Source organism: Ailuropoda melanoleuca, chromosome 12, assembly GCF_002007445.2.
Source record: "Ailuropoda melanoleuca isolate Jingjing chromosome 12, ASM200744v2, whole genome shotgun sequence".
Classification (NCBI taxonomy): Eukaryota; Metazoa; Chordata; class Mammalia; order Carnivora; family Ursidae; genus Ailuropoda; species Ailuropoda melanoleuca.
The window spans coordinates 17,134,559-17,158,755 of NC_048229.1; the positions used below are offsets into that span (position 1 = coordinate 17,134,559).

Below are 24,197 nucleotides of genomic sequence, written 5' to 3' on the forward strand. Positions count from 1 at the left end.
GTTTGTGGTAGTGGTTACGAGACTATGCATTTGCCAAAATTCACAGAACCAAATATAGGTGAATCTTATTGTGTAAATGATATTTCAGGTAAAAAACCCCAAAATTATTTCTCGATTTTAATTTCTAATAGCCTAAATGTACTTAGATATAACCCACATAAACAAAAGATCTCAGTAATTTTTAAGCGTACCAAAGCGTCCTGAGACCAAAAACTTTGAGAACCACTGAGCTCTAAAGCATTGATTTCTTTACTAAAGCAGGTGCGATCACTTGCTCTGGAGTTGGGGAGAGTGATTAAAAGGGAGTGCAAATTCTCTCTGGCTCTAAGGTTCTAGAAGCTGTGTTGTCCAACGTGGCAGCCACTGGCCACGTGCGGCTGTTAAGCGCATGAAAAGCACCTGGTTCAAATAGAAATGTACTTCGTACAAAAAAAAAAGTAAATGATCTTGTTAAAAACTTTTATAAAGAAATGACAATATTTTGGACATAGCAGGTCAAGTAAAAGCTATTGTTAATATTAATTTCATCTTTTTTTTTTTAACTTTCACGTGGCTATTAGAAAATTAAAAAATGTGGCCTCCGTTATATTTCTACGGGGACGGCGCTATTCTGGAGACACACAGACTTTCCTGCCAATCTCGTTTCCACCACTTGCAAACTACTTACTACCTCCTGTGAAGCGTGAGTCACGTTAAGGTTGGTGTGAAGGTTGAAGGTGATTAATGCATGTGACGTACTTAGCAATGCACGTAAGTAAACAGTAAGTTCGGCGGCTACTACCGAAGGCCTCCATCTCTCTTACTGATGCCGTCAGAGATAGGGCCGGCGTGCTCATTAAAGGCCCTTCCCCTGCGACCTATTTACACTCTGACGACAATAATAACTAAGGGTGGCCGAGGCCTGATCCCGCTTTCGGGCGGGACTGCCCTCTTCATAAAGAAAAAAAATTAAATTGGCTCCAGGAGCTGTAAGTGGGACATCTGTATTTAAAATACACCGAGCCAGAGCAAAAGTTGAACACCCAGCGGGCTGCGGGCCGCAGGGCCTCCCTTGGTAACCGACGCCGGCGCCGGTTGCTAAGCGGGAGAAGGGAAAACAAGGATGTGGTCCGTCGGCTCTTGTTCTCCGGCGGCAGCTGCTTCCGGTTCTCCGGGGAGCCGGTCCTTCGTCCTACCTTCCCCGGAGTAGCTGGGACTGCGGCTGCGGGTTCCGCTGCCTCGGGAGCCTTCGGAGCCCTTGGTCCAGCGAGGTGGTAGCGGAGGGGGCGGGGGCGGGTCTCCCGCGCGACCGCGATGCTGAGCTCCCGGGCTCAGGCGGCGATGACCGCGGCGGACCGGGCCATCCAGCGCTTCCTGCGGACCGGGGCGGCCGTCAGGTGAGCCTTGGGGGGCGGGGCGGCCCGAGAGGCCGGGGCCAGGGTCCCCAGCCTGGGCCTGCGGCGGCGGCCTTTCACGGCGCTGGCAGGAGCGAGCATTCCGAAGGCTTCTGCGTCGGGCTTGGTTGGAGGCCCAGACCCCGAAGCGGGACGGCGGATGGGCCTCCAGGCCCTCCAGTTCTTCGGCAACGCCAATTCTGTCAGCCGTCCCCAGTTCTGCTACCGCCCCAAATTCTCAGTGCCCTGCCCCCCACCTGCCAGTGCCTCCTCCAGCCCTGTCCTTGTCCCCAGAACTTCCAGACACCCTCAGGCTTGTCAAAGCCCCGAATTCTGCCAATGCCCCTGAGACCTCTCAGTGCCGCGCAGGCCTTTCAGGACCCGTTAATCCTTTCAGGGTACCGTAACCAGTCCTTCTGGGCCCCCCCAGTGATGTCATTCCCTGGGCCGCCAGCGTCCCCCAGTCTTTCCAAGCACCCCAGTCCTGCCGTGGTTCTCACAGCCCTTCAAACCGACCCAGGTCTGCTAGCCCTTCCCCCTTTTGTCAGTACCCCTATTCCTGTCATCCCCCCACCCCCCAGTTAAGCCAAGGATCCCTTATTCTGTGTGGGTCCTCAGTCTTATTAGTGAATCTCTGTCTTGCAAGGGTCCGGGAACAGATCAGGACCCCTTAACCTGTAAAGGCTTCCAGCCCTGTTAAGATCCCCCATTCCTGCTAGGAACCCCAATAGTATGGGCCCCCAATCCTGTCAGGGTCCCTATTTCCCTTCTTTTCTTCGTCCTCCCACGGGCTCCAGTCTTGAGAGCTAAACACTGCACCCCCATTACTGACCCTAAATGGCTGAGACCTGTTGCGCAGCCTAGCTCCTTTCTCTGGAACTGGAGCCGGTTTAACGAGCTTCTTATTCCAGGGCCGGGAGCCCTCAATGGCTCTCCTGTCCAGTGCCCCCATTCTGTAGATGGGAAACAGGCCTTGGGATGGCTTTGCCTGTGGCCCTACAGCTGACCTCACAGTAGAGCTGGGGGAGAAGACGTCTTTTTACTCCCAGACCTCACTGCTCTCCTTGTGTTGTCATTTTGCAGAGGAACGGGGGTTTCCAGAGTCACCAAATTTCACTGGGTTTTTTTTCCATACCTTCCTGAGGACCTGGGCAGGTCCTCTCTCCCACCCCTTCGACACTCTGTCCTTCAGTTTCCCTCACGAGGTTTGTGTTTTTAAGCACAAATGTGGCATGAGTTCAGATCCATGCCGCCTCACTCACTTTGACCAAGTTGGCTACATCTCTTCCACGAAGATGATAGGGGCGCTTGGGTGGCTCAGTCGGTTAAGCGTCTTCTTTCAGCTCAGGTCACGATCCCAGAGTCTGAATCCCCCAGCGGGCTTCCTGCTCAGCAGAGAGTCTGCTTCTCTCTCTCCCTCTGCCCCTCCCCCTGCTCGTGCCCTCTCTTTCTCAAATAAATAAAGAAAATCTTTAAAAAGAAAAGAAAATGAAAATGATACCAGAACCTACCTCTGTGGGATTGTTTTCAGGATGGGATAAGATTGTCACAGCGCCTGGCATAGAGTCTGCACCCTTACACGTTAGTGTTTGCTTAGCGGATTTAAAGCAGTTGCAAAGTGCTTTAGAATTTCAGCGATGGTTCTTTTTAATCTTTCCAAGCACTTTTGTTAATACACCTGTTGCGTGGAAGTCAGCACAATAATGCAGTAAGAAATTCAAGGATAATGTTCACGAATGAAATTGAGATGATAATACTTAATAATCGTAGCAGCTAACATTTATTAAGCCCTTAACTTTGCCTCCTCTGCTCCAGCGCTTATTCGATTCTCAGAACTCCATGAGCTAGGTCTCATGGTCGTCCCCATTGTACACGTGACAAAGCTGAGTCTGCGAAGGTGACATGATGCTCTAAGGAATAGCAGAGACAGAATCGAACCAGATTAATGCAGTGCCCCTTTCTTAACCAAGTTCTCTGTGTGTTCTATTGACTCTGTCTTCAGAGAACAAAGATTTATTTGGAATTCAGTTATCAGTTATGTATTATATTAGTTATGACATTAAGAAGATGTTGGTTGTTGTCGACGAGTTACGAGTATCACTAGTGACTCTTCACTGAGTGAATGTTGACTGGGCTGAGCTCAAAACAATATTCGTATGATCCAAATATTGGAGTAAGAATATATTACACATATGCATGTCAAACACATATGTACTGGTATATATTGCACATATATATTTATTCACACACATATCGTTTTTCTTATTTGGTGGAAATATATAACTTTGTATAAAAACAGAGTTTTAAATTGCTGAAGTGTCTTCATTTGTAGTAAAAGCATAACTTCAGTGCTTAAGTTAAGCCTCAGGTTAAGAAATTTTTAATTTAGTAAAGATTTAGAAGGTCATTTATGCTATTGTATGCCTCCTCTCTGTTTAATAATCCAAAAGATAAATTCATTTCTATATGTTTTCTCCAGTATCCAATCATTCAGTAAATACTATTAGGAACCTCTTAGGTGCCAGGCATGATCTAGAGACTTGGGATATGTCAGTGAGTAAAACAGACAAAGATCCCTGGCCATGGGGACTTTGCTCTCCAGTGAGGGACACAGATAATAACTGTAGTTAATAAGTGAATGTTATGGGAGAAGGTGGTAAAAAGAAAACTGCAGAACTGGGTGGAAGGGACCAGGAGTGCAGGTTCTCATTGTCAGTTAGAAGTGCAGGGGAGGTGAGAGAGAGCCATGCAGTGATCCGGGTGCAGTGTAGGGGGGGGCATTCCAGGCAAAGAGAGCGGCTGTGCAAAGGCCCTGAGGTAGCCAGTGTGGCACCCGCATGGGAGGCAGAGTAAGGGGAAAACCTTGGCTCCCCCTCTGAGTGAGATGGGGCTTCGGTAAATTTTAAATCCTAATGTCTGAACATGCTAAGTTTCAAGACATAATCCTGTACTGTATTATGACTTCAACTTGAAAGTTAGGCGTTTAGGGGGCGCTTGGGTAGTGCAGTCATTAAGCGTCTGCCCTCGGCTCAGGGCGTGATCCCCGTGTTCCGGGATCGAGTCCTACATTGGGCTCCTCCGCTGGGAGCCTGCTTCTTCCTCTCCCGCTCCCCCTGCTGTGTTCCCTCTCTCGCTGGCTGTCTCTCTGTCACATAAATAAATAAAATCTTAAAAAAAAAAAAAAAAAGAAAGTTAGGCATTTAGTGGGCCAGTCGCTTACTTGGATGAAACACTCTCTCTTCGTACTTGTATCTGTACTTATTCATGCTGCATTTGTGATGAGGGAAGACTGTAAACTGTAAATTTTCCTTTCTAGATATAAAGTCATGAAGAACTGGGGTGTCATAGGTGGAATTGCTGCAGCTCTTGCCGCGGGAATCTATGTGATTTGGGGTCCTATCACAGAAAGAAAGAAGCGTAGAAAAGGTAAGAATGAGGTCATTGCGTCATAGTCTGTAGACTTGACCCAACCCTTTACTGTCCCAAAACAGTACCAAAAGGGGAGGGCGTTTTTTTTTGTTCTCTTATATCTCCGGTTTTTGGACAGTACTTTCTTTTAAGCAGAAATTAATTTTAATGGCTCATTATTTTAGACCTTAAAGTGCAAAGATTTCTGTTCCTCCCCCTCTAAAATCTCGAGTGTGAGACATGCTATGTCATGAAGAAGTTCACGTGGCTTAATTGTCTGACCATTCTCCTTCGTATGGTGCTTGTGTTATTCCGTAGTACGGCTCACTGACTGTGTGATGCGTTTGTGGCTTCACTGACTAGCTGCTCATCAGCTAGTAAGAGTTTCCAGTTAGCGTCCTGAATACAAAATTCTATTTCCTTATTTTAAAACATGTCCCCTTTCGTAAATGCTACTCTCCTGATGCTGATTAAAGTTCAGCCACAACAAGCGAACAACAAAAGGGATCGAAAAAGCAAAATGTTGACCATTGTTAACTCTGGGGGTGGTTATGATTGTGGTTGATTATATATCCTCTCTTCTTTTATGCATCTGTGAGAACTTTCATAATCAGAAGTTTTTTTTAAAAAAGTTTCAGCAGAAAAGGGAAGTATGTCAGATTTTGTTACTGTCTTTGCAGAAAGACTGACCAGGATTGCTGTGGTGGTGTCTTTTGCACTGATTACAAGAACAAAATCATTGTCCTGGGGAGCAACAAAAGAACGGTTGTTTTCTTCTGTTCTGACGTTGCTTTCTTATCAAAGGAGAGAGAGAATGGAAGAGAGATGTTACGAAGTGTTTTTGTACATTCAGCGTAAATCAGACTGTACCAGACACCGGGGTGGCGTTCTGCAGTAACCCACGGCAGCGGGCCTGTCCTTCTGTCACTTACAGTCTTCTGAAGGAGCAGCACTAGGCCAGGCCCTGGTACAGACAGACTGCCTGCCCCCCGATGTCTGTGGATAAGGATTTTCTGAGATTGGGATTTTCATTGTCAGGTTCTGGTGCAGAAACTCTGGCTCCCGAATGGGAGAGAAGGAAAGAGTTGTCCAATGTGATGTGCTTCTCTCTTCTTCCCCCCACTTTTTTCAGGACTGGTGCCTGGCCTTGTCAACTTAGGGAACACCTGCTTCATGAACTCCCTGCTGCAAGGTCTGTCTGCCTGCCCTGCTTTCATCAAGTGGCTGGAAGAGTTTACCACGCAATACACCAGGGATCAGAAGGAGGCCCCCTCACACCAGTATTTATCCTTAACGCTGTTGCACCTCCTCAAAGGTACCTAGCTGGGAACTTAAAGGGGATTGTGTGCAGTTTTTTTTTTTTAAAGATTTTATTTTATTTATTTGACAGAGAGACAGCCACTGAGAGAGGGAACACAAGCGGGGGGAGTGGGAGAGGCTGAAGCAGGCTCCCAGCGGAGGAGCCCGATACGGGGCTCGATCCCAGGACCCTGGGATCATGGCCTGAGCCAGAGGCAGACGCTTAACAACTGAGCCACCCAGGCGCCCTGATTGTGTGCATTTTGAAAGCAGCAGCCCCGACCACAGGCAAAGGGTTAATAGCTTTTGTGTGAAAAAAGATCATGCAGATCATCCTGAAAAAAACAAAAACCACTAAGGGCCCAGTAGATACAGCTATTTAAAAAAAAAAAAAAAATTAAAGCTGTAACCATTTATTTTAAAAATTGTCAGTTTATTAACAGCTTTTTAGGGAAGAGAACAAATCCACTGCCACTTACGCATTTTGATTGTAAGACGTACTCTGGTTTGTTAAAGTTTAGAAAAAAGAAGCATTTTAGCCTAAGAAGTAAGGCAGTTTGCAGAAGAAATAGTACAGAGACTGTATTTAGGTAGATACGAAGAGTATCTGACGGGCATCCAAATATTCAACTTGGCCATCATCAGAGAAATACAAATAACATAACGGTGAGTTTATCGTTGTGCTGCCTGTCTGCAAAGACTGAAAACTCCACAGTCCTGCCCAGCTGTTGGACGACATGTTCAAACATGCTGGTGGCGGTGTGACCCGGGGCCAGCTTTATGGAGAGCAGCTTGGAACAACATGATGATAGCTTGCAAAGGGTCCAGTACCATTTGACCTAGGAATTCCATTGACCATGATTGACGCTAGCCTGAAATGAAGTTGTAAGAGCAGACGAGTTCAAGAGTGGCTGACCAGCAGCCCGGAGCTGGGGGAGTCGTGGGTTTGGAGAAGTCATCCATCCACCTTCATTTTTGAACCAGCTTTTTTGCCTGTAGAACTAGTTTTTCCTACCATAACGTCTCTTAACACCTCGAGGACATTCCACAGGACCAGAATTTGGGAAATGCTGTGATGTGCAGAAAGATTTCCCAACACCTGGTTACAAAGGCAGGGGAGGAGAGCGTGTGGGTGTCCAATAGCGGAATGATTAAGCAGTCACTGGAATATTATGTAGCCATCATGAATCTTCTTTGTCAAGTATTTGTTGTTGTACTTTTAATGTGGGAGAGGCATAGGCTATAATATTAAGTTTAAAAGAGCAGTGTTCAAAATATGTTGTAATTTGACTTCAGCAAAGCAAAGATTTCCACAGGTAAAGGTTAGACAGAGAAAGACCAGAAAGTTCACCATGGCCAGTTTGGTCTTGCACAGTTGACAGTTGGGAAACCTCAAAACAAAACAACTGTATTTCTAAAGCTGTCAACAGTAAGCACATATTACTCTCACAGTCAGAAAAAAAATTGGATTTAAAAAACACTTGGCTCGCTATTGCTTCGCGGAGACGTGTTCCCAGGTGATATCAGCTTGACACAGAAAGCAAGTTCTGTTCTTCTGTATAACAGGCAATTTGAAAGTAATTTCTTCTGCTCCCCTGTTTTAAACGAGTACCATCCCAGAGCGGAAAGCTGAAATGTGGGCGGTATAATGGAGGTTCAGGACATGTCCTAGCATGACCGCGGACTCCCCTCTTCACATGCATTACGCAGGGCTGGGAACCGGAGCCGTGCCGGGTGGCTGCACCTGGAATCTAGGCTCCCTTCCCTGCCTCTGCTTTTCGGGGTCGCTTATTTTGGTTTTTAGAGATAATTTTTAATTTCACAGGTAACACATGAATACATTCTCCTGGTAAAAAATTAAAGCATCGTGCGTAAGGCGACAGTTCCCTTCATCACCGCCCCACTCCTGTTCCCCTCGTTTCTTTCCAAAGTAAAATACAAGCGTATCCTTCCAGACCGTTTTCTGTGCACTTAAATATGTTTCTAAGCACCATAGAAATTACATGTTGTTTTGTTTGTTTTTTTCATAACCAAATAGCATAATAATATCCATGTTGGAGAAATGTCCGTTTCAGTACATGTAGCCCTAACGCATTCATTTTTTTCTCTCTGTGAGTTTATCGGTCTATGTCTTCTGTGGGTTGCCTGCTCGCTACCATTACCCAATTTTTTAAAATTATGGTAAAATATCCGTAACATGAAATGTACCGTCCTAACCACTGTTCAGTACACATGTGGTTCGCATTAAGTACATTCACACTGTTGGGTAACCATACCTGCTGTTCTCTTCACCAGAGCTTTTCCATCATCCCGACCTGAAACTCTGTATCCGTTAAGCAATGACCTCCCATTCTCCTCGATCCCCACACCCTGGAAAGCACTGTCCTCCTTTCTGTCTCTGAGTTTGATTCTGTATCTCGCAGCAGTGGGATCATGCAGTCTTTGTCCTCATGTGTCTGTCTTATTTCACACAGCATAACGTCCTTGAGGTTCCTCCACTTAAAATGAATAGTACCCCATTGTGTGTACTTACTGCGTTTTGTTTGTCCATTCATAAGTCAAGGGACATGTGGGTTGTTGCCACCGTTGGCTATTGTAAGTAATGCAGCTGCGAGCAAGCGTGGGTGTACAAATATTTACTCATGTCCTTGCTTTTAATCCTTACTGGGTATAGAAGCAGAATTGCTGGATCAGATGGTAATTCTATTTCATTTTTTTGAGGACTCGCCGTACCGTTTTCCAGGGCAGAGGCACCATTTTGCATTCCCCTGACAGTGCACGCAGGGTTCCAACTCGCCACTTCCTCGCCAACACTTGTTATTGTCTGTCTTTTTGATAGTAGCCGTCATGGGTGGAAAGTGATCATCTTATTGTGGTTTTGATCTGCATTTCCCTACAAGTGATGTGGAGCAGAGTTTTCCTGTGGTTCTGCCCATTTGTATAGTTGTGTTTTTTTGTGTGTTTGTTTTTGTTTTATAAATGTCTACTCAAGTCCCTTGTCCAGTCTGTGTTTTTATTGTTGTGTTTCAGGAGCTCTTAATATGTTCTGGATATCAGTCCCTTATCAGATATGTGATTTGCAAACCTCGTTCACTTTCACAGTTGCACGGTATCCACAACGTCAAGATGTTATTACTTAGCGCTTTGCCTCCAGGCCTTGTTGTCATAAACAGGCTACAGTGAATGTTCTTGTTTGTGCTCATAGCGCACACGAGCCTGTGTCTCCCTAGAGTAGATCCCGAGAGAGTCAGATTGCTAGGGTATGAATTGTAGTAGACATTGCCAAATCGCCCCACAGCACTTTAGGCAAAATTAGGCTAAAGGACATTAAAATTTTCCTTAGGGGGAAAAAAGCTAACCAACAGGCTGCCTGAGGAGCGGAGGAGGAAGAAGGGAAGTACGGTTGCCTTCCTAATGGGCTCTCTGTGTTCTGGAGGGTAAAGGTCTGACTCCAGGCTAGACCTGCCCTGATAAAACGAGCCTTAGGACTTAGCACTGGCTACCAGGGCTGCTGCTTCTCCCCAGCTTACCACCCAGAGTCACCACCACGTTCAGGTAGGGATGGAGGTGGCCTTGCTCAGAGCCTCCCAGTCAGAGACTGAAGTGTTCAAAGGAATGTCTCAAGTTCACGAACTGCAAATCAAAGGGAGATATAGGCTAGCTTAGTTTTCCTGGAGTTAATTGAACTTGGGAAGCTGCCCTGAGGTGACAATCCCCTGTATTTTTATCTCCCACACTCTAGCAGTACTGGCCCAGTGAAATATACTGTGGAAGGGGGCGGGCAAGATCAGGAATCAGCAAACTGGCCCGTGGGCCACGTCTGCACCACTACCTGTTTTTGTCAATAAAGTTTTATTGAAACAGCCGTACCCATGTACTTGCTCTTTACGGCTGCCATGGTGGTAGAGCAGCAGAGCCCGCAAAGCCGAAAATGTCTCCTGTCTGACCCTTGACAGGAAAAGTTGTCCAATCCTTGATCTGGCTGTAATTATAAACTCATAAGCCCATCACGCATGTATTTTTGTTCATTAGGCTTGATTCTACTTATGATTGAAAAGTAAACTCAGGGGCACCTGGGTTGCTCAGTTGGTTGAGTGTCTGGTTCTTGGTCTTGGCTCAGGTCTTGATCTCACGGTCGTGAGTTTGAGCCCTGCGTTGGGCTCTGTGCTGGGCATGGAGCCTACATAAAAAACGAAAAAAATAAAAAAAAGAAAAGAAAAAAGTCAACCACTCAGCAGCCCCCTTCAGGCTGCCACATGCGTCTTGCTGCTTTACCGTGATAATCAGAAACTCCAGGGCAGAGAGACACAAGCGAAGGCCCCGTGGCCCCAGAGAGAGTCCTGTAGAGGGGAGTCAAGCACGGAGTGTGGGTCGGACTGGATGAATGTAGAAAGGCCCTCCTGCCCTCAGAATTGTGAGTTAAAACCATTTCATTCAGTAGGACTCTTGCAACAGCTTATATCGATGATGGTAATTCAAATAGCTGAAATCAATTACTTGGTTTAAATGCTACAGGCTCATGAAAAATCACATTCATTCAGGAACCATGCAGTGCCTAACAGCCCTAGTCTAAGCCTTGGGTAAGGCTACAAAGAGGAATAATGAAAGAGCTATAGTTCCAAGGTGAAATTTACAGTGAGATGCTTAATTAGCTTTGATATGTTGTGCGGGGCAGGTTTCCTGGTTTGTTGTTATGCTAGTGAATCTAATAATTGCATTACCTTTTTGGTTTCCAGCTCTGTCCTGCCAAGAAGTCACCGACGATGAGGTCTTAGATGCAAGCTGCTTGTTGGATGTATTAAGAATGTACAGATGGCAGATCTCTTCATTTGAAGAACAGGTGAACACCCCATTGCAAATCCTGCCCACGAATGCACTGGGGCCTGCGCTGGCAATGAGGGCTGGAAACTAGCCTCATTGCAGCAGCAGGAGGGATAAACGCCAGTGCTGACCTTTTCACTTGCCTGGCCCGAGTGTACATTTCTGTGGCAGTTTAGTGTTCTGGGACCAGATCACGAACTTTGTTCCTGTTCTCATGGTCAGAGGAGAGAGACAGCTGTTTTTGTTTTTGTTTTTTTTTTCACCCAGTGGGTGGAAGGCTTAACAGGATAGGGTTTAAACAGTTGCCAAAGAGCAAGCCTCTTTTTCATCCTTGAGTGACTTTGCACTTGATTGGTTGCTAGGGACACCTGGGTCCTTCAAAGGGTGGCAGGTGGCTTTACCTTAGAAACCTAGAGGTTCAGGTGAGACACTTTTTTGAACCACACCCTCATTTAAAAAAAGAATCCGGTTTTCAAGGCTAGATTGATTGAAGTGGCCCCCGACCTTGAGCAGCTGTCATGAGCAACCCCAGGGCCTTATTCCAGCCCCTCATACCCCCTTCCCACAACTACAGAGTCACTGCTGTTTTTGGTCCTATCCGCTCTCCTCCGCCTCAGACCGCTAGTATGGACGGCGAGTCTGAGGCCGAAGCTGGGCCAGTGAAGTTGTAGGGACGAGTCACGTAGCCTCCAGTGTTGTGCCGACGCGCCCTCCCTGGCCACTCCTGGCCCGCGTTGGCCAGCTTTGTGTTGACTGTTTCTGCCTCCACCATCCAGGCACTGGACCCAAGAAATGGGAGACGGCCTTTAGGCCCCCAAAAAGGTGGGCCGGGAGCGAAAAGCATTCAAAAATGTTGGAAAGTGAGGTGGGGAGGCTTTCCAGCTCCCCTTATTTTTAAAGACTACCTCTGTTTCCATTTTAGTCTGATGCCACACAGGTATTCCTTTTTATTTTTATTTTTTATTTTTTTAAAGATTTTATTTATTTATTTGACAGAGAGAGAGAGACAGCCAGTGAGAGAGGGAACACAAGCAGGGGGAGTGGGAGAGGAAGAAGCAGGCTTCCCAGCGGAGCAGGGAGCCCGATGTGGGGCTCGATCCTAGGACTCTGGGACCACGCCCTGAGCTGAAGGCAGATGCTTAATGATTGAGCCACCCAGGTGCCCCGCAGGTGTTCCTTTCTAAACATGGTGTTGATGGTATCAGCTTTCTTACAGTGCATCTCGATGAATCCCTTGTATACGGAAATGTTTTTCCGTTTAGAAAATACTTAACTAAATTCTCCTGTGGTAGCCGGCATGATTTAGCTTGCATTTTCCTCTCTCTAAACTGAGAGAGTGACTGCGATTTAGTCCCAAGGACATCGGATACTTTGTCTAAGTCCCACTCTTCTGTCAAGGACCCGCTGATGTCCCAGGTCCTCTTGGGAAGTGTTTCCAGCGGCTTCAGCCCACAGCAGTCACTGAGCCACGCAGTGCTGTAGTGTGTGTGGGAAAGAGGCAAGCGTGGCTGGCCAGCGGCCTCTTCCTGTGTGAGGGCAGCCAGAGCTTCCGGCCCAGGGCCTGGTGCACATCTTCGTTACTCCTGATCTCGTCAGTCAATGGCAGACTCGCACTGCCAGCATTTTCTGTGTCTGGAGCTGGCGCTGGGGGGGTGTGTTGGCCAGGCGCTTGCCTCACGTGAATTCTCTTGAGTTCATCCTCACGGCAACCCTGTGAGGACTCACTGCGACGGTGCCCATCTTGCAGATGAGAACACTGAGGTTCAGAGAAGCCCCGAGTCACACAGCTATTTAAGTGGCAGAGGTAGGATTCGGGCCAATCTGATGCTAAAATGCACACCGAAGCTCCACCCTCTTCTTTGAGACATTCCTTTTCTCAAGGCCAAGTGGCTCTGTGGCTGACTGTGATGGACTCGGGTTTGGTCTGACTCCAGCCGGTCTTGGGATTTTTCTCCCTGGTGAACCCCCGCTCCTGCTTCAGATGCCTTGTCTGTGAGCCTCGCTGGAGAAGCTGGTGGTCCTTCAGGCCCTAGCACTCCACTAGATAAATAGCCAGGCTGCCCCGTCTACCCCTGCGTTGTGCGTCCCTGGAGGGCCTTGCCTTATTTATCTTTGAATCTGCCATCAATCACTCTCTTGCTCACTGCCATTCATAGCCTAGGAGGGGATTCATTTATAACGTGCAACAGATGTTCGTCGAATGCCTGCCTCAGTCGGGGCCTGCCGAGGGCCTGGGGTTGTGGTGGCAACAGGACTTCCAGGGCTCCTGCTCACAGGGAGTTCATAATCTAGTGGAGGACTGTGGACAGTAAAGGGGTAATTGCAAGATCTGCTAACGAGAAGATAAGCGTGCTGATGTGCTAGTGCGAGTATGGGGGGCATGGAGCTGGGGTGGGGCGGGGGGAAGCAGTGGGGAGACTCCCTTAGGTAGGGAAGGCTCTTCTGGAACGAGAGGTTTTTTCTGAGGCCTGAAGTCTGAAAAGAAGGGAGGCCTGTGAGGAGCTGGGTGCAGAGTGTTGTAAACTGGACCACGCAGGGTGAGAGCCTTGAGGATGCCTTGTTTGGGGAAGGGCAAGGGGGCCGGCGTGGCTGCGGCCAGAAGCAGGAGGGCAGCGGAGGGGAGGGGCTCGGACGGTGGCAGGCAGCAGATTGTGCAGGGCCCTGGGGCGCCCTGGGTCGGAATTGGGCTTCTGCTCTGCGTGCGCTGGGGAGCGAGCCACTGGCGGCCCTGTACAGGGACTGCTGTGACCTGGACATGCTGTACTGCCCCAGTGGGGCAGAAAGAGCAGAGAGGAAAGTCGGGAGGCCGTTGCAGGCGTCCGGGCCGCCGATGACCTGGCTCAGACTGGAGGTTGAGGCAGGGGAGACAGTCCTCTGAAATTTGGGGTGTCTAATGGAGGTAGAGGTCCACCCGCTGCACCGGCAGGAGGTGGGATGGGGTTTATATCAGGGAGGGTCCTTGCAGGAGGGTCTCCTTCAGGACGTGCCTTTTCAGCAGGAATGTGAAGGATGGGAAGGAGGCAACTGTGTGGAGATGGGTCGGGCTCCCCAGGCGAAGGCGTGGGAAGGGCAGGCCCTGAGATGGGATTGTGTGTGCTGGCTCCCGGAGAGGGAGGCCGGGGCCGAGAGGGAGGCCGGGGCGCAGGCGGGGTGAGCAAGGCAGGGGGCACGAGGGGCCAGATCACGTCCTTGGGCTTTGTAGGCCGGCTGAGGAAGGGGGGCTTACCCACCAGTGAAAGCCACTGGGAAGTTGAAAGCAGAAGAGTAAAGGCATCTGCCTCTTAAAAGAACACCCCGGTGACTGCAGGGAGAGCACAGGGGGTCAGTGCCTCCGGAATTTAGAGGAGGAGAGACCTGCCCATCCCGGAAGAGCCAGGGATGGCCTCGGCTTTCGTGGAGAGCAGCCCCTGCCATACGATGCAGCAATCCACGTCCGGGTGTACGCCCCAAAGAATTGAAAGCCGGGACTCCAGCGGCTACTTGTACCCCCATCTACATAGCCGTGTCATTCACAGCGGCCGAAGGTAGAAGCAGCCCGGTGTCCATCAGCTCATGAACGGACAGACAAAATGCGGGGTGTGTGTGTGTGTGTGTGTGTGTACACACGCAGTAGAATATATATACATGTGCGTACTTACATATTTATATACACACACAATGGAACATTATTCAGCTTTACAAAGGAAGGAAATTCCGACACGTGCTACACCACGGATGAGCCTTGCAGACAGTGAGCTCAGTGCAATATGCCAGTCCCGGAAGGACGAACACTGTGATTCCTTACGCAAGTTTCCGAGAGCAGCCAGATTGCTTGAGGCTGACAGGTGGCCGCCTGGGGCTGTGGGACGGGGGTGGGGAGTCAGTACTTAACGGGGCAGAGTTTCGGTTGGGGAAGCTAGAGAAGCTCAGAGGATGGCTTGTGCTGATGGTCACACAACAGTGTGAACGTACTTGACCCTGCAGAGCTGTACGCTTGAGAACGGTTAAAAACTGTGTGTGTCGTGTGTGTACTTTACCACAATAAAAAAGGAGTAGTCCGGTGGCACGGAGGCCAGGGCCATGTTGACAAAGCTGAAACAGGCTCAGAGACAGCTGGTGTGAAGGTAGCCCCCTCCCCCCCACCAGCTTGCTCTCCTCTCTCCCCTTGGTCCCCTTAGTTGAGGGCCTTGGTCGTGAAGATGTCTGGGGGATAAATTTCCATTTAATGGAAATGCCTGAACCTTGAGAAGGTGGAGAGCAAATTCTGCCCTGTTAGCTGCAGGGGGCTGCAGGGGGTCTGCACACAGGGCCCCCTCAGGCCTCTCTGAAGCTGCTTTGTCCTTTGACAGGATGCCCACGAGTTATTCCATGTCATTACCTCCTCCCTGGAAGACGAGCGGGACCGGCAGCCCCGGGTCACCCATTTGTTTGATGTGCATTCCCTGGAGGTAAGCCCTTAGTATTTCCAAGACATGCCCATGGTTTGTACATATTTCATAGGTAAAGATAGGGAGCACGAGTATAATCTTTGTACAACTCTGACCTCAAAAGTAAGTCTTGGTAAAAATCAAGAGTGGGCGTGGGGCTGAGGGATTGTCTTAAGCTGCAAACTTTGCGATTGGTGACTTTGGTTAGGGGTGTCAAGACTTTAAAATGATTCATTGCTGCAATTTGTGCTGGCTTTGAGAAGAAAAGGTATTTTCTCCCTATTTAACAAGGGCACAAGGAGCCATAGGAATGCTAAATGAATCCTCATTTCCCTGGAAGATAATAAATATTAGGGAGTTGATAAAAGTTAACTAATAAAGGGGTGGGGGGGGATGTTCCAGAGAGAGGAAATGTGTTTTTCATTTGATGAAGGATTAGGTACAGTAACCAACCAGAGAGAATCATTAGGGCTACTTTTAGGATCTCTGGTTAAAAATTGGGTTTAAGTGGTGCAACCAGCAGAGAAACTTGTAAGCTTTGGGAACAGGGTGAGGGGGCAAAAGGGATCGCAGCTGGGTTTTCAGTCTGTTTTTTTTTTCTTTTTCCCTACAGCAGCAGCCAGAAATAACTCCCAAACAAATAACCTGCCGGACAAGAGGTAATCGTTCCCCTTGCACTCTGTCACATAAGACGGGTACTTTTGAGATGTGACAGTGGTTTGCTTGTTTTAAAAAACAACAATTTCGGGGCGCCTGGGTGGCACAGCAGTTAAGCGTCTGCCTTCGGCTCAGGGCGTGATCCCGGCGTTATGGGATCGAGCCCCACATCAGGCTCCTCCGCTGGGAGACTGCTTCTTCCTCTCCCACTCCCCCTGCTTGTGTTCCCTCTCTCGCTGGCTGTCTCTCTCTCTGTCGAATAAATAAATAAATCTTTAAAAAAAAAACAAAAAACAACAATTTGTTCTTCTGGGGACATCCGGTCCAGCTTGAACTGTGTGCACTTGCAAAGGAACCTGGGTTGTAGCATCTCATTTAAGCCTCACGGCAATGGTGCGAAGTTCATTGTGGGGATAATCAGTTAATCATTGTCCCCATTTCCAGTGAACCAAGGCTCACTGAGATGAAGTGACTTCCGGGGTCATAAAACTAGTAAGAAGCAAAACCAGGACAGAGCCTAGGGCCGCCTGACTCTAGGGCGTGTGTTTCTGACTAGCCTGGCACACTGTTGATTCCTCCAACTCCCATCCTATCAAAAAAAAAAAAAAAAAAATCCTGTTTTTCAGAGCTTGCTTAGTCTGATGATTTTCATTAGTTTATCTCACTTTCTGGAATGTTCACTTGTGGTATCCTTCCTTGGACATCTCAAACTTCTAAAGCAAATGTGAAACTACATTACTCAACACCAATTCCTTTTTTATTTAATTTTTTTTCCTTTCAAGATTTTATTCAAATTCAGGTTAGTTAACATATAGTACAAATTCCTTTTTTAAGTGTGGCTGTACCCATTATACAGAAACCACACTTAAGGACTTGCATAAATTCTCCTGTGAAGGGAATGGGTTGTCTTTTTGATGGAAGTCAATAAGGAAAGCTATTTCAGTTTACTTTTCAGGAACATTTTTTTCTAAAGACGGAGTTGCTACCAAATACTAAAAAGGAGGGTGAGTTTTGAGGTTGGTGCCAAAGGTGGTATGACAAGACATGTTCTGTGTTCCAGGGTCACCTCACCCCACGTCCAATCACTGGAAATCTCAGCATCCTTTCCATGGAAGGCTGACGAGTAACATGGTCTGCAAACACTGTGAACACCAGGTAAATGCAATTCCAGCACTTGATCGTTTCTGGCGAGGTTTTCTTTCAAGTTGAGACTCTGGAAGCATCTGGAGAGTGTGTTCTGACGTTGGTAGATGGCATTTGTGGTCGCCTGGGCTCTGCGCACTTCTTGGACGGACCGCCTCCCTTTAGTCAGTGCCCACACGTCCTTTGACCCTCAGTTGACATCTTCTGCACTGAGAGCAGGAGACCCACTGCAGATTGAAAGGAACTGAGTCTCGAGGGTGGGTCTATACTGACAGTAGATACAACAGATTCTGTTGTTTGGTTGGGTTTTGGGGATTTTGTTTTGTTTTGCTTTGTTTTGATTTCAGTGTTTTAAAATTTGTATTTAGAAAATTTCCAACATAAATACAAAAATAGAGAATTGTGGGGTGCCTGGGTGGCATAGCGGTTAGGCGTCTGCCTTCGGCTCAGGGCGTGATCCTGGCGTTGCGGGATTGAGCCCCACATCAGGCTCTTCCATTGTGAGCCTGCTTCTTCCTCTCCCACTTCCCCTGCTTGTGTTCCCTCTCTCACTGGCTGTCTCTATCTCTGTCGAATAAATAAATAAAATCTTTAAAAAAAAAAAATAGAGAATTGTATAACTATCACCCCGATCGATTTTAGGATCACCCCCCCATACCCATTAGCAGTTACTCTCCATTTCCCCCACTCTTCTAGCCCCAGGCGACCACTAGCCTACTGTCTATCTCTGTAGTTTTTCCTGTTCTGGATGTTTCCTATGCACGGACTCATACAGTACATGGTCCTTTCTGACTGGCTTCTTTCACTCAGCTGCATGGTTTTCTTTTATGCCATTAATGTGGTGAGTTGGAGTGATTGATTTTTCTAATGTTAGACTAGCCTTTTGTTTCTGGAATAAACTCCCCTTTATTGTGATGTACTTTTTTACATGTATTATGGATTTGATTTGCTAATATTATCTAAAGGAGGTTAGGGGCGCCTGGGTGGCACAGCGGTTAAGCGTCTGCCTTCGGCTCAGGGCGTGATCCCGGCGTTCTGGGATCGAGCCCCACATCAGGCTCCTCCGCTATGAGCCTGCTTCTTCCTCTCCCACTCCCCCTGCTTGTGTTCCCTCTCTAGCTGTCTGTCTCTATCTCTGTCGAATAAATAAATAAAATCTTTAAAAAAAAATAAAGGAGGTTAGTGTCTATGTTTATGAGGAATGTTGGTCTTAATAGTTTTCTTGTAATGTCTTGTCAGGTTTTGTTATGAGGATTATACTTCCCTCATAACGTGAGCTGGGAAGTGTTCCCGCATTTCCTGAAGGACTTTGGTCGAGATTGGTATTGTTTCTTCCTTAAATATTTGGTAGAATTACCCATTTCTTTTTCTTTCTTTAGTTTTATTTTTGCAGAATTTTTTACAAGACTTTGCTGTTAAGTACATACACATGTACTGATTATGATGGTTGACTCTTACTGTCTTGATAAAATGTCCCTTTTTATCTCTGGTAAGACTCCTTGTCCTGGAGTCTGTTTTGTCTGGTTAGTTTCCATGGAAATAGTGTTTCTTTCTTTCCTTTTTTTTTTTTTTCCCTTAATTTTGTTCATTTATTTGAGAGAGAGAGAGAGAGCAAGCGAGGGGAGGCAGATGGAGAGGGACAGAGAATCTCTCAAGCAGACTCCCTGCTGAGCGTGGAGCCTAACGCTGGGCTCGATCTCAATGATGAGATCGTGACCTGAGTCAAAATCAAAAGACAGATGCTTAGCCGGCTAAGCCACCCAGTCGCCCCTAACTAGTGTTTCTATAGGATATCTCTTTCTGTTCTCTTATTTTTGACCTAACTTTGTCTTTGTATTTAAAGCGTGGCTTTTGGGGGTACCTGGGTGCCTCAGTCAGTTAAACGTCTGCCTTTAGCTCAGGTCATGAACCCAGGGTCCTGGGATCGAGTCCCCGCATCGGGCTGCCTGCGCTCTTCCTGGTTGTATGCTCGCTCTCTCTGACAAGTAAATAAATAAAATATTTAAAAAAAAAATAGTGTGGCTTTTGTAGATAGCATATATTTGGGTTCAGTTTGACAATTTGCCATTGTGTTTTGTGTTCAGTGCATTTACATTTAACCTATGTATGTGGTTGGATTTAGGTCTGCTAATTCACCATCGTGGTTTCTGTTTGTCTCATGTAATTGTTTTGTTCCTCTGCCTCCTTTCCCGCCTTTCTTTGGGTTAATTGAATCCTTTTTAGTATTCCATTGTAATTCCTCCGTTGGCTTTTTAGCTCTACTTTTTACATTTATGTGTGTGTGTGTGATTACATCATACGCCTTTCACATATCATGGTCTAGAATTAGTGTACTCCCAGTTTACAAAGTAGAGTTCTAATTTCCCATTTTTTGTGGTGTTTTTGTCATATACATTACACACAATACTGTCATAATTTTTTCTTTAAACAGTTATATGAATTTAAAAGAAATTTTCAAAAATGTTTTCTATTTGCCATTTTCAGTGTTCTCTGGTCCCTTCTGCAGACCCAAGTCCTTTTGAAGTTTTTTCCTGTTAGCCTAAAAAGATTCCTTTAACATTTCTTACATCTCTTGGCAACAAATTCGTTTATGAAATTCATATAAATTTCATTTATATGAAAATGCTTTTCTTTTGCCTTTTCTTTCCTCCCAAGAATAGTTTTGTTGGGTACAGACTTGGGGGTTGACAGTGTTGCTGTTGTTGGGTTTGGTTTGATTTGATTTGTGTTTCTGACTGAGGTAATTTGGCGCCTCGGTTTGCAGTCGTGGTGTCTCGTTAGGAAGTGGATGACCACAGAAGGCCGTCTCAGTTTGTGGAAGGGAGATGAGCCCGTCAGAGTCCGTGGTAGCGATCGCCCGTGTGTCATCTTACAGCAGATAGAAACCTTCCCTCCAGATGCCTCCCACCACTGACTTGCTCTTTCACGATGGAGGGAGAGGAAGGGGAAGATCTAGGTGGAGGGTGGTGCAGGAAATCAGACCTTCCCGAAGTCCTGTGGTGACTCTCCGCGTCTTGCCCACTGGCTCTGAAAACCACACTAAGCAACCTGGCAGGCGCCGAGGGAGCCTCAAGGCCGTGAGCGGTGAATTCCCAGCGGTTGTTCTAGGTAACCAGTCTCTCTCCTCGCTCCCCACTGTCCCCCCCCGCCACGCACCTGCAGCTGGCTGTGCACCTCCTTCTGATCCCCGCCACGGCCACCTGTTGCGTGTGAAGCAGTCTCCAGATTGCACTTGAACAGCAGGCAAAAAACAGCTGACATGTGGCTTGTGGTATCAAAGCAGGAAGATGGGCCTAGAAGCCTGCGCACGGGAGGGTGAGAGCTCCCCTTCGGGGGCGGAGCCAAACCCTGGAGGGCCTTGTCTGCCCTTGAGTTGCCACCCTTTTTCCCACCGCTCAGAGCACCCCCCTGAGGAAATGTGACTTGCCTGACGTCACAGAGCGGCACAGCCAGGGCCCTACCTCTCAGGGTCCTTCTCCCTCCAGCCTCACCCACCCCCAAACTGTGGAGGGGCGCCCACTCGCCTGCCTTGGTTACTTTCAGTTCCTCACTTTAAAGGCATTGTTCTGGTGGCTTCTGGCCTCCACCGTTGGTGACGCACAGCCAGCATCATTCACATTGTCCTCCTGTATGTAAAGTGTCACTTTTCTTCCCCTGCCCGCTTACAAGATTTTCCCACTAGTTTTGAGTTTTCGGCAGTTTGTCCACCCTGTGCCCAAGTATCGTTTTCTTCGTATTTGCTTGGAATTTGCTGAATTTCATAAATCTGTACATTTATGTTTCTCCCCAATTCGCACGTTTTCTTTGGCCATTATGTTTCCCCAAAATGTTATGCCCCGTTCTCTCCTTGTTAGTCTGTTTGACATCGTGCCACAGCTCCCTGAGGCTTGGTTCATTTTTCTTCTACCTTCTTCCTCCACGTCCTTCAAATTGGAGAACGTCTGTGGATTTAACTTCAAGTTCGTGAACTTCGTTCCATCTTCACTTCGCTTGCTTGTACAGCGAACTTTTTAAAAAAGATTTTATTGATTCACGAGAGAGAGAGAGAGAGAGACAGAGTGCATGAGCACCAGAAGGGGGAGGGGCAGAGGGAGAAGGAGAAGCAGGCTCCCCGCTGAGCAGGGAGCCCATGTGGGGCTCAGTGCCAGGACCCTGGGATCATGACCTGAGCTGAAGGCAGACGCTTCATGGACTGAGCCACCCAGGTGCCCCCCCACTGAACTTTTCATTTTAGTTGTATAATATCCATTTGGTTCTTTACAGTTTCCATTTGTCTGCTGAGACTCTCCATTTGTCCTCCACCAGGACTAAATAACTGTCTTCCTTTGTGTCCTTGAGCTTGTTTATCATAATTCTTTTTATTTTCATTTATTTTTTTATTTTAAAGATTTTATTTATTTGACAGAGATAGAGACAGCGGGAACACAAGCAGGGGGAGTGGGAGAGGAAGAAGCAGGCTCCCAGCAGAGGAGCCTGATGTGGGGCTCGATCCCATAACGCTGGGATCACGCCCTGAGCCGAAGGCAGATGCTTAACCGCCATCCCACCCAGGCGCCCCAAACAGAATTCTTTTTAAGGTCGTTGTGTTAATTTCAGTATCCAGGTCATCCATAGGATCCTTCCCCATGGCCCATATTGTCTTCTTTGTACTGTATGCCTAGTAATTTTTTGTTGCATATTTAACTTTGTAGTAGAGACTTTGGATTCTGTTATGTTTCTCTGAAAAATAATGAATTCTATACTGATGTGTCGTTAACTTGGCGGAGCTCAAAGCCAAACCGTCTTCCCCACGTCAGGCAGCAAAATCTCGGTGTAGTCTTTTCAGCTTCTAGCTTCTGCTTTTTTGCCAGGCTCCTGGAGTTTCCCCGCGTGGGTGTGCACACGCGCGTGTGTGTGCCTTGGAATTGGGCAGGGTTTATACATTGATCTGGGGGCTCATCCTCTTGGTGGCTGCCCTCTTTCTGGGATTTCCCCCAGCCTCTGTACCAGCCCTGAGCTCTGTCTTCTGATACCTCCATCCGGTGAGACTGAGGCTTTCTGCCACCCAACACTGGGCTGCCTAGACTGGGGAGTTCCTCAAGCAAAAAGTCACACAATGCAAATCTCACCGTGGAGTTCCTGTTTTCCCAGGAGGTGACAGTCGCTCTCCAGTCGTCTGAATACTTTTGTTTTGGTCCAGAATTTATATGCCTTATCTCAAGGAGAGCTAGTCTAGCCAGGCTACTTTGCCATCACCAAAAGCAGCAACTCTTACCCTGTTTTATCATCAGGGTGTTTTGCAGTTAATAACATAACAGGTGCGTCTTTCCATACACTCACACATTCCTCTACTGTGTTATTTTTGACAGCATGCTATTCTGTGGACATAATTTATTCAGTCATTCCCTAGAAATTTCCACTCTTCACATTTTGCTGTTATAAATAATGCTGGATGAACACCCTTATAGTTTGGTCCATGGTTGTTTCCTGAGGATACAACCAGTACATTGCCGGGTCAGGTGTGTCCTCTTACAGTTAGCCTATAGGCTGTCCTTCGGTATTACCGTACCTCCTACATTGGCAGGGGTGTTTGTGTTAGAATTTGCTTCTAGGTGAGCACGCCGTGTTTTCATGTCAGTGTTGGGCATCTAAATATTAAACTGTTTCATGGGCATGTGTCTTCCCATCTCTAAAGCTCTGACTTGAACCTACATCCTTTCTGGATTTTCTGCAATGTTTGTTTCAGAGTCCTGTTCGATTTGATACCTTCGACAGCCTTTCACTGAGTATTCCAGCTGCCACGTGGGTATGTACTGAGCGATGGTTTATTTGGGGTCCGTTTTGGAGACATTGAAAGCCAAATGGGCTTTGAGACACTGTGTATCCGAGGTACTGTGCATTACTCAGACGCATGGTTGGCTGAACCAGTCTTGGTTGTCATGTGTGTACCATGGCCCGATCTGGGGGGAGAAGAACGTGGATGGTTTTCCTCTGGCGGCAGGAATTCAGCTTTTTTCAGCACACACAGACATATTAGTGTCAGATTCAAAGATCTCTAAAACAGTGTGGGAGTCCGTAAGTTTCTGCAGTGTTAACGTACATCCTCATAGCCTCGAATCCGCCCCCAATAGCAAGTCTAGGATGCTCTGAGCTCCACGTTTGCTCAGGGATCATCCAGTTGCATCTGTGAAGCTTTATTGCCCCCATTAGCAAAGTAAAGCCCTGGGATCGCATTGCCATCTGTTAATAGTTTCAGTGTAGCTCTCCTTTGAATTTTAATTGTGAATTTTATTTTCCGGTGCTAAAGGGGCATCCACTGACCCTGGACCACTGCCTTCACCACTTCATCTCATCCGAATCCGTGCGGGACGTCGTGTGTGACAACTGTACGCAGGTATGCCCCTAACGCCCAGTTTCACCCCCCCCCAGCTGGCCTGCGTGTCCTGACGCAGCAGCTCTCACACCACCTCTCTCCACTGGCCTGAGCTCTTCTGACTATACCCAGGGGGCTTTTCAGCCACAGTCACGTAACTTGGCTAGGAAGTCGGTAGCCCGTGGACCAGAGCTCTTTCCCAGATGAGTTTACCTCATCCACAGAATGTTTAAAGAAAAACTGTGAGCGCTGTGCTTTGATACAGGACCTCTGCCCCCCTCACCCCCGGTCTCACGCCCTGCCCTCCCGACACTCACCTGCCTGACTCCCCTGAGGGCTCGAGTGTCCTCCTCTGAAGAAGGGGAGCCGTGGGGAGCAGAATTTCTGAAGACACAGAGCAAAACAGATGACGCGGCATGGCAGAGCGCCTGCGTTGCACCATCATTTCTCGTCCCCACTGTCACTGTTACTTACTGACTAAAACAGAACGACTCACGATTAACGGGGCCGCTGAGCTCCTTTCGCAGGTGCAAGTCCCCGCCGGCTGAATGCAGGTGTGAGGCCAACCTGTCTGTGGCCGTCCCCAGGTGTTTGATTTCAAGAATTCTGCAGAGCGCTGTCTCTCTGATTTCAGATCGAAGCCAAAGGGACGTCGAATGGGGAGAAGGTGGAACACCAGAGGACCACGTTCGTTAAACAGCTGAAACTGGGCAAGGTGAGTCCACCCCCCCCACCCCC

General features: G+C 47.7%; 1 protein-coding gene across 4 annotated transcripts in view; it reads left to right on the top strand.

Moving 5' to 3' along the window:
* Window positions 1-1,183: 1,183 nt before the first annotated feature.
* The window catches only part of USP30 (ubiquitin specific peptidase 30), a 28,597-nt gene continuing 5,583 nt past the window's right edge, over window positions 1,184-24,197 (top strand). For 2 of the 4 annotated variants that reach the window (XR_004629165.1, XR_004629166.1), the window contains exons 1-10: window positions 1,184-1,376; window positions 4,690-4,799; window positions 5,914-6,096; window positions 10,817-10,920; window positions 15,230-15,328; window positions 15,921-15,966; window positions 17,025-17,119; window positions 22,833-22,892; window positions 23,394-23,480; window positions 24,094-24,174. Coding sequence is in view for 2 of the 4 variants with exons in the window: in XM_002921228.4 (XP_002921274.1) it covers window positions 1,294-1,376; window positions 4,690-4,799; window positions 5,914-6,096; window positions 10,817-10,920; window positions 15,230-15,328; window positions 15,921-15,966; window positions 17,025-17,119; window positions 22,833-22,892; window positions 23,394-23,480; window positions 24,094-24,174 (948 nt within the window). In the remaining 2 variants the exon portion in view is untranslated. The remainder of the gene's footprint in view (window positions 1,377-4,689; window positions 4,800-5,913; window positions 6,097-10,816; window positions 10,921-15,229; window positions 15,329-15,920; window positions 15,967-17,024; window positions 17,120-22,832; window positions 22,893-23,393; window positions 23,481-24,093; window positions 24,175-24,197) is intronic. The other 2 variants (XM_034672792.1, XM_002921228.4) reach the window with 2 other exon arrangements.